This window comes from Hibiscus syriacus, unplaced genomic scaffold (genome assembly GCF_006381635.1).
Source record: "Hibiscus syriacus cultivar Baekdansim isolate YM2019G1 unplaced genomic scaffold, ASM638163v2 tig00110547_pilon, whole genome shotgun sequence".
Lineage (NCBI taxonomy): Eukaryota > Viridiplantae > Streptophyta > Magnoliopsida > Malvales > Malvaceae > Hibiscus > Hibiscus syriacus.
Window position 1 is genome coordinate 52,442 of NW_024062774.1, and position 10,057 is coordinate 62,498.

At 37.3% G+C, this 10,057-nt stretch overlaps 1 protein-coding gene across 1 annotated transcript; it reads right to left on the minus strand.

Annotated features, from left to right (window-relative positions):
* Positions 1 to 2,962: 2,962 nt before the first annotated feature.
* On the minus strand, positions 2,963 to 4,433 carry LOC120130393. The gene is made up of 3 exons (XM_039147636.1): positions 3,417 to 4,433; positions 3,241 to 3,318; positions 2,963 to 3,063 (listed from the first exon to the last, which is right to left on the minus strand). The coding sequence occupies exons 1-3, from the start codon at positions 4,242 to 4,244 to the stop codon at positions 3,058 to 3,060; spliced, it is 912 nt and encodes a 303-aa protein (XP_039003567.1). The 5' UTR covers positions 4,245 to 4,433; the 3' UTR covers positions 2,963 to 3,057.
* Between the last annotated feature and the right edge of the window lie 5,624 nt (positions 4,434 to 10,057).

Below are 10,057 nucleotides of genomic sequence, written 5' to 3' on the forward strand. Positions count from 1 at the left end.
TCCGAAGCTAGATATTCCATTCCCAATGGCCATTGACATATTCTCCAAACTTATAGACCTTTCCTACCTTTTCTACCGCAAGGGTAAATATTCGGGGGGAAGGATAGAGGTCCGGTCCAATGGTCTAGCCAAAAGTCGATGGACCTACCATCTCCAAGAATGACATGAAGGTTTCGAGTAAAATTCGTCTGACTCTTGAAGTGGTCAGATAATGTTCCTGCAAATCCACGAGCCGTTACTAGCCTGAAATTGGTTAGGCACTGAGTTCCTCAACGTGTTGCATGTTTTGCATCTATAACTCTCCTCCAGTAACTATTAAGTTCCATTTCATATCCCCAAATCTACTTATTAAGTAATATTCGGTTGCGAAGGTGAACACCAAAGAGATAAGGCCCCCAAAATCTTTCGATTTAGCCATGCTCTCCCAACTTACCCAATGGATTGAACGTCTAGACTTCTGATCCCCAAATGAAACTTGCAACTATCTTATTCAGTTTTGAGGCAATTGACGCTGGAATTTGAAATAATGAAATATAATATATCGGGAGGTTAGCAAGAAGTGATCTTACCAAAGTAATTCGACCTCTAATTGAAAGTAATTTTCATTTCCATCCATGGAGCCTAGACTGAACTTTCTCGATAATAAGCTGTCACGTTACTTTGGAGTTGTGACGATGACCCAACGGTAACCCAAGATAATGTGTCGGAAAAGATTCTACCCCACATTTGATCCATCCATGGAGCCTAGACTGAACTTTCTCAATAATAAGCTGCCACATTACTTTGGAGTTGCGACGATGATCCAACGGTAACCCAAGATAATGTATCGGAAAAGATTCTATCCCACATTTGATCAAACTAGCTCAGCTAGACAACAAGTTGTGGGCAATGTTAATTCCATGAAACTTGGATTTTTTCATGTTAAGCTTCAAACCAAAGGCCTCTTTGAATATTCTCAAAAGATTTTGTGTTAACTACAACATGTTCTGATGCCTCTAAGAACAGAATGAGGTCATCCGCATACTGCACATGCGACACTTCTACTCTATCGGATCCAATTATCACGCCCTTGAGAAAGTTGGTTTCAATTGCTTTGCGAATATGAACACTAAGTGCTTCACCCACTAAATTGAATAGCAGATGAGACAAGAAGCAACCTTGCCGTAGGCCCCTTTTAATTTTGAACATATTGGATAGAGATCCGTTCACCAGCACAGATATAGAGCTTGTTGATACACGTAATTGCACCCACTTGCGCCATTACGAGCGAAAACCATGCTTTGAAGAACTAGGTCCAGAAACAATCAATCTACACTGTTGTACGCCTTTTAAAAACCAACTTTGAGCACGACTGCTTCTCCGCGACCTCAGAAATAGAACCTGCCGATCTTCTTAATAATGCCCGGGCTAGAATTTTATTTATACTCCCCACAAGATTGATTGGCCTAAAGTCATCGATTGTCCCTAGAGATGGCACCTTCGGAATAAAAGTCATGAATGAGTGGTTAAAGGAACTCTCCGAAACTATCACAGTCTTCTCTTCTATCATCAACACTGGTCTATGATCTGATATGCAGCTCGGATAAACACACCGATTAAAGAGAGGGAAACTATTCAGAATGGTCGATGAGATTAGGAATCGATCCAATCTTCATGCTGTAACATTACTCCCACCCCTGAACCATGTATAAGGATAACCTGACAAAGGTAGATCCATCAAGTTATTTGACCGGATAAAGTCCACAAATACAATGGCAGCTTGATCGTTTACTGCTGCCCCACACTTTTCTAACTTGGTTGAAGTATTCGCCCATAATGATAGGAAGATTCTGAGCTTCAAGCAGGCCAGACAACATTTCTAGGAAAACCTTCCTCTCACCATTGTCATTGGAGCGTACACGTTTAATAATCCACATCACATTTTCTGCTCACAAAGTGTCCCAACTAACAGGATAAACCTGTTGTGTATTTTGATTCTTGTAAAAAAAAAAACCTACTCGTGCTTTATTTAGCAAAATTACCCGTTTAATTCTCCTTAAGAAAGAATTAAATAAATGAGAAAATCATGAACGAAATCGTAAAATAATCAAATTATTTAACTAAATAACGAAACAACGTCACTTTGAAATTTAATTTTTCAAATTGATAAGATTTAAACTTGAATTGAAATCAAAAATTAACTTAATAATCTGAATTGACTCGAATAACTTAAAATTTTTTTAAAAAATTAAAATGTTCATATATTAATTTCCTTTTATTTTAAAAGAAATTGTTTAATCTTAAAATGAAAGATTTTATATATTTAAATAAAATTATTTATTTAGAAGAGAAATAATAAAAGATTCATCATAAAATAGGTGTTTTAAAAATAGAAAAAGGTTAATGTAGGACGATTTTTTGAACGTGAAGAAAATAGACAATATAGTATCATGAAGTTAACAACCACAACAATTTTTCAATGAAAATAAACATTTTCTACAATTAATTCTAAAATTTGACTTTAAATTTAAATAATTAAAAATGCCTCTATTAACACCTCCTTTTTCATGTGGGTCGAGTAATATTATAATTTAGTATGGGTAGGAAAATATCAATAGTTTATAATCAATGAGGTAGTAGAATTTTATGTAGAGGTGAACTTATAAAATTTTAGGAGGCCGAATTTGAAGTTATAAAATTTTAAAATATACGAAAATAAATTTTTAATAACAAATATATAAAAATACGAAAAAAAAACTTAACTCGAACTCTAAAATTAATATATTAATTATTAAAAATTTTGGATAACAAGTGAAAAGAGAAAGCAGGATTAAACTGATAATGAAAACTAGAATGGAAGCAAAGCATGTACAACATCAAAGATGGAAACTTGGTCAATTAATTTATTTATACAACATTATTTAGCTTTAAGCAAAGGAAGAAATTAATGAAGAGCACCGCCAGAAAGTTGCACGGAATTTCAACGTTTATATGAAATATTCCCGATTTGCAGACGATGCTCTTAGTTATGGTCAGAAAATTACCATAAATCACCTAACGGAAACAATCCATGGATTATCATCTCTGCACAGACACCATTAACCAACAAGTCAAGCTCACACTTTTTTTATCCTAACGGAAATAAACACTAGAGAGAAAATGAAAACCACTTGTTTGGTTGATGAGAAATTGTTGAAAACAGAGTGGGAAAAGACGGTTTTTTTTTTGAAGTTGTGGCATTAAAGGGATATTTGAACTTACATTGCCGTTTTCAATGAGCTCCGGAATCTTGTAAGAATCCGCCGTCACCTCCGTCAAATGTAAGCCGGGAAACAATGACTACGACCATAAGAAAATATGAGTTCTAATTGAAGAAGGCCATGAATCCATCGGAAAATCGTTGACGGAAAGAGTGAAGAATAAAGATCGAAACTTACATCCAATTCCTTTTGAACATAACGTGCGCGTTTCTTTGGCCTCTTTCGAGGGCGACGACCAACCATAACCATGAAATCCTCCTCGATCTCTTGCTTCGACAGCGACACCGAGTATTCCGGCCGTGCCCTTTTATTCTCTTCATCCGCCGCCGACGCCACCGGCTGTCCTCTTTCTCTTACTCTGAGTGAGTTTATCTCCTCATTCCTCGTCGGAGAATTGTAGTTGTCGTTCGTTCCTCTTCCGTCAATCGGAGCCTTGCACGCCGCGCGCCTCTTCCTTAGATTCCACGGCCTCGCTTCCAAATCCACCGACGGCGATTCTTCCCTCCCTTTCTCTTTCTCTTTCTCTTTCCGTTTTAGTTTAGGCTCTTTGAATTCATTCTCATCGACCTCCAACTCATCACCGCCGGAAGTTTTGTCTCTAAATATTTCATCTTTGATCTTATCCGCCGCCGTTTTAAGATCCTTCATAATCTTCTCCCTGACTGCCTCGATCCCCTCCGCCGCCTCTCCCTTCGACACCCTCAACCGCTGCTCCCTTCCGTAATCGTTGCTCGGATACGACTCCGATTCTTGCCGCTTCTTCCCACCAACCATCAAGCCCTCGAATTTCGATGACGGTGGAGATCGGCGTCGCTGAACCACATGGAAGCGACGACGGAGATGACGATCGTCGACGGCGGCGCTGGAAGCATCGCCGAGTTTCATGCACCTGAGATACCTCTGATTCCCCCACTTCAAACATGGCAGCTTGAAATTGTGAAGAGGATTCGATCTCTGGGATCCCATCGCCATCTCCCTCTCATCGGAAAACACCATTGATCGCATCAGTAATCACAGTGCCAACTCAATCGTTACACACCCGACGGAGAACGCTTCGAGAGTTATAATAATATTTTGATTTCCCGTTGAGAATTCCTCCTTCGCTAAATACTGATGCCAATCGCGGTTTTAACGTTCGGGTTATTGATATTTATGGGGGTGTTTTAGTCATTTCAATTCTTCGGTCGACTGCTACTTGCTAAAGTGCACCGGGGTGTTAAGATTAGGGGATTTGTAGGGGTTCCCGACTTCTCCCTGGTGATACGTCGTTTTGAGTTTATGGTCGGCGTAACTACCGTTTGATAAAAGAAACCCCACGTTTTCTAATCTCTTCTTGTGGAATCGGTTGCAGTTTATGCATTTCTACTCCTTATTTTAACTCAAATTTAATATTTAACAAACCATTGAAATTTTCTCTCCTTGAAAATGAGATGTTTATCATTTAATTTTTAGAATTTGTTTTATAATAATATTTATTTTTAAGTTAATATATTTTTAACAAAAATGTTGCATTTTGAAATACATATACTCAAAGTATTATTTATAAAAATCAAACTATTTTATTTAACTTTTACCTAAAAAAGCACGGATTAAACGATTTCGGTGGTAAATGAATTGTTGTTATTCATGTTAAATTATTAAAAATTATCTTTAAACAAATACTATCTTACACTTACTCCAAATTAATAAAAAGAAGTTGTTACCTAAAATTATAAAAAGAGAAAATCGCCTCAGTGACCAAAAATGCCTTATAATATACGATTTTAATCAACTTTTTTTGGATTTGCCAAAATGACCAACAAAATCGCAACGCGAAATAAAAATCGCAACGCGATCCCCAGAATCGCAAATCAGTTTCCAAAATCGCAACGCGATTCTTGACAATCGCAATGCGATTTTCATATTCGCATTGCGATTTTCCATAATCGCAACGCGAATATGAAAATCGCAACGCGAACACATAAATCGCAACGCGTATCCGTAAATCGCAACGTGTATCCGTAAATCGCAACGCGTATCCGTAAATCGCAATGCGTATCCGTATATCGCAACGCGTATCCGTAAATCGCAACGATAATCCGTAAATCGCAACGAGAATCTGTAAATCGCAACGATAATCCGTAAATCGCAACGAGAATCTGTAAATCGCAACGATAATCCGTAAATCGCAACGAGAATCTGTAAATCACAACACTGAAATTTTGGGTATATAACTACGCAACAGCAGCAAATCATAAACTAAATCCCTAAATCGCAACTCATTCCATCTCCATCTATCACTATCTCCGGCGACATCCGTTCCTATATCAAACGACATCCTTCCCAATCCGGCAACAGGTTTTAGTTTCGCAGCTCGTCTGTTTAGTAAATTAATTTACAACCATGAAATCATCTAATGTTGATCATGTTTGGATAGATTTGTGTTTTGGAGGGTCATGGGATAATGTTCATGGTGTTTTACAATATATCCTTTACCCATGAATCTTCAACTAAAATTGTCTTTACAAAAGTTAACTTATGAAACTCTAATGCTACGTGTTTCAAATAAATTGAATTTAGAGCCCCTAAGTGGATTTAGGCTATCTTATCAGAGAAATGGTAAAGTTTATTTGTTAACCGACAATGAAGATGTTGAACGATTCATTGCTTACATTAGTGTTTCACAAGATGATGTTACATTGTATGTTGTTGAACCTAGAAGTAGTATTGTTGGGTCAGTAGCGGGTAGTAATCAACTAAGTTTTTCTCAAAACCCACAACCTTTCTCTAATCCAAATCCCAATCAACTTTCAGCACCAAATTCCGGTTTTCGTATTGACCAGTTAGACGATGATGAGCCAACAGAAAAAATTGTGAGTACTAGTCAGTATTCGAAATTTGGTCTTGGTCAATATCCGGACTTTGATATTGGTCAATACACGGATTTTGATGATGTTTCAGAAGAAGAAACAGACCCTGCGTGTAATGATTTTGATATTGGTCAATACCCGAATTTTGATGATGAAACAGCCGTTGCCGAAGAATGTATTGTTGATGATAATGAGGAGGAAGTTACGACTGTGAATGAACATGTTGAACATCCATTCTGTAATTCATATATCCTGAGAAGAAAAAAAAGAGAAAAAGTCCCCGAAGAAAAGAAAATGCCACGGCGTATAACTGGAATATGCCAGAATTACTTCAGATACCGGAAGAAGAGTTGGTAAGAAAGCAGTTGATTGTTACACAAAAGTTATTCGTATCAAGAAAGATGATTGTTTTGATACAAAGGAAGACTTGAAGATAGCTTTGTATACGAAATGTGTGGAAGATGGCTATCAACTAAAAGTTAACAAATCAAGCAAAGATCGTTTCGAAACAAGGTGTATGATTGACAAAAACTGTACGTGGCGTATGATTGCAAAGACAAAAAGATTGCGAAATGTTTCAAGTTAGGACTTTTATTGATAAACATACATGTTCAAGAACCCAAGTTTTTCCTCACCATGGACAGGCAAACAAAAAGGTGTTGGGTGGTTTTCTGGCTGAGTTAATGTTTTTGAATGGCAGGGTATATCGGGGATATGAAATTATGACTGACATGAATGCTCGGTTCAAGATTAGTATATCATATTCTCAAGCTTGGAGAGCCAAATGTTATGCCTTGGAATTGTTGAGGGGGTCGCCAGAAGCATCGTTTGCCCAACTGCCGGCTTATTGTCACAATTTAAAGCTGAAAAACCCTGGGTCGGTAACTCATATCAAAACAGATAGAGATGGACGCTTTGAGTTGCTGTTTATCGCCATTGGTGCTACGGTTAGTAAATCAATATAATTTTGTTGACTCATTTTTGTTAGTTACATGCATTTCACATTTAAATGATTATATTTCTTGTGTATATTATTTTGTAGATTCGTTCGTTTATTACTTGCATGCGCCCAATTATTATAGTTGACGGAGCACATTTGAAAGGTCGATACCTTGGAGTAAACTTATTAGCAGTAGCCATGGATGCTAACAAGGGATATTGCCAATAGCTTACGGGGTTGGCAAATCTGAAACCTCTGATTCATGGACATGGTTTATGGGGCATCTTAGGGATTGCATAGGTCCTATTAGCAATCTGACAATCATATCCGATAGGGCAAACTCAATTGACAACGCTGTTAGAAGGTGTTTCCCAGATGCTTTTCATGGACTTTGTGGTGTTCATTTGTATAGAAATCTAAAATCAAGGTCTGCTGGTATAAAAAAGCACAAATGGACATACTGGAAGGCTGTAAAAGCTTATCGGGAAGTGGATTTCAATAAGCATATAATTGTTTAAGACGTGTTTTGCCTCAGTGTGCTCAAACACTAGAAGATGTCGGGTTTGAAAGATGGTCAAGATACATCAACTTGGAGCAGATATGGTTTCATGACGTCTAATAGTGCAGAATCAATCAACGCTCTAAGTCGTCATTCCCGGAAATTACCCATTACTATGTTAATGGAGTTTTTTCGAGCCTCTATTCAACAGTGGTACTACAAGAAAAGAAACCATGCAGGTATTATTTCTTTGAATTCGTAACTTATCATATTTATATTTTACTAAGTATTGTTATTTAAATTTACAGGAACATTGGAACATCGTGTTACACCATGGACTGAAAAAAAGATAACGAAACGTGTTGTGAAGTCAACGTCATGGAGAGTTGAACCATGTTCAAACACTTTGTTTCAAGTACTGGATAATAACTTAAATGGGCATCTGGGTTATGCATGAAATGTTGCTCTGTTATCATTTAAACCAAGATGATTCAAGCGCATACGCTATGGATTGCTACACTACAGAAGTTTATCGACAGACTTATGCCGAGATTGTCTACCTATTCCACATCCTCTGAGTGGGACATACCAATGACTTACAAACAGTTTTTGCCACCAGCCATGGACAGAAGGCTACCTGGCCGACCAAAAAGTCACGATCGTATACCGTCTAAGGGTGAGAGAAGAAGAGATCGACATGTAGTCGGTGCAAGGAAAGTGGTCATACAAGGTTGACATGTGGATCACCAGTGCCATCAAAATCATCTTTTCCTCTACCAAAATATGGATCCTCATCAAAATCCAAAGCTCATATGGTGTCAAGCAAAAGGCAATCATCTTTAAAATCCCAATCACAATTGGCTTCACCTTTTGGGACTGTTAACTTAGGTGATTTTTAAATGCAAACGTTGTATTATGTGGATTTTATGTGTGAAATTTTAACATTTTCAGTTGAATTAATGACTCAGGCCAACCATTTTGACTTAACCAACTCTTGTTATTCAGTTGTTATCACTTATTAGGCATGCATTTGACTATCGCAACACGGAAATTACAATCGCAACGAGAGAATCGCAATGCGAAATGAAAATCCCAACAAGAAAATCGCAATGCGGAAATGAAAATCGCAATGCGAAATGAAAATCGCAATGCGAAATGAAAATCGCAACGAGAGAATCGCAATGCGGAAATGAAAATCGCAATGCGAAATGAAAATCGCAACGAGAGAATCGCAATGCGAAATAAAAATCGCAATGCGAAATGAAAATCGCAACGAGAGAATCGCAATGCGGAAATGAAAATTGCAATGCGAAATGAAAATCGCATTGCGATTCTCTCGTTGCGATTTTCATTTCCGCATTGCGATTTTCATTTCACATTGCGTTTCTCTCGTTGCGATTTTCATTTCGCATTGCGATTTTCATTTCAACATAATGCAGATTGAAATCAACAAAATCAACCATTACATTTCAATCAATTAAATAAGCACAAATAAGAATTATGTTCGCATCAATTACACAAATCAACTTTTACAAATCATCTTTTACAAATCAATTAAACAATCAAAAAATAAGCAATAATTCTTATTTCCAATCATCTACTATTGAATCAACTTTTACAAATCAATTAAAAAATCAAAAAACAATCAATTAAACTATTGAATCAACTTTTGCAGCCATACATCATTTTCACGCAGTTCACTTCTGAGATTAACCTGCAGAAACCAAACATTTGCTCAAACAACACTTTCTACACATTTAAAACCTACAAACAGCAAATTATTCTATTCTAGGTACTTAACCAAACATTTTCAAACCAAAAGTCTATAAACTTACCAATTGTTTATGGACATTTTTATAACGCGGATGCAGGTAGGCAGCGTCTCGTATATATCGATTTAGCCATATAATGCCGAAACCACAAGCCTACTGCAGCTCTATCTCTATCGGTGGGAGGTAGATACTTGGTGCTTCCCGTCGTCAAACGCTCCAACGCCAAGCATACGAGAGGACCACAATCTCCTCTGGCTCCTCCCGTTTGTTGTGGCGCGGTCTCGTCTCTAATAACTGTAATATTGAGCTTCTTTGGCTTCTTGTTTCCAGAACGAGTCCAATAATTGATCGCATCCAAGAATTTAGCCAAATGAGAGCTCCATCCCTTAATAATCTCTCTTAAATCAGCCAATGATATGTAATTTATCATGCTGTCATACACTATTGTCTTAAGGGATGGGAGCTGAAGCTCGACGAGAATCCAATGTTTACATTCCAAAACAGGGATAAACACCTGCAATCATAAGTAATAATTCATTCATTTGCGCACTTATTTCATAAAACCTTTAAACTCAATCTAAAATAAATACTAACCTTATCGACCTCCCACCATGCAGGATAAAGTTTAGCTTGTCCATTGCCCAAATCAAATGATTCATCTCGTGCATTCTTCAAGTGAACGGCGTTAAAAGACGTCGGCATAATTGTATATCGTATATTTTTATTTTTCTTAAGTTTTCTTATTATTAGAAGACGTG

What these genes read in the sequence shown, in the direction of transcription:
- LOC120130393 (XM_039147636.1), bottom strand. Translation starts at nt 4,244, where the DNA reads ATGCGATCAATGGTGTTTTCCGATGAGAGGGAGATGGCGATGGGATCC. An exon ending in ATGTTCAAAAGGAATTGGAT is followed by an intron (nt 3,319 to 3,416) that starts GTAAGTTTCGAT and finishes TTATGGTCGTAG; the next exon opens with TCATTGTTTCCCGGCTTACA.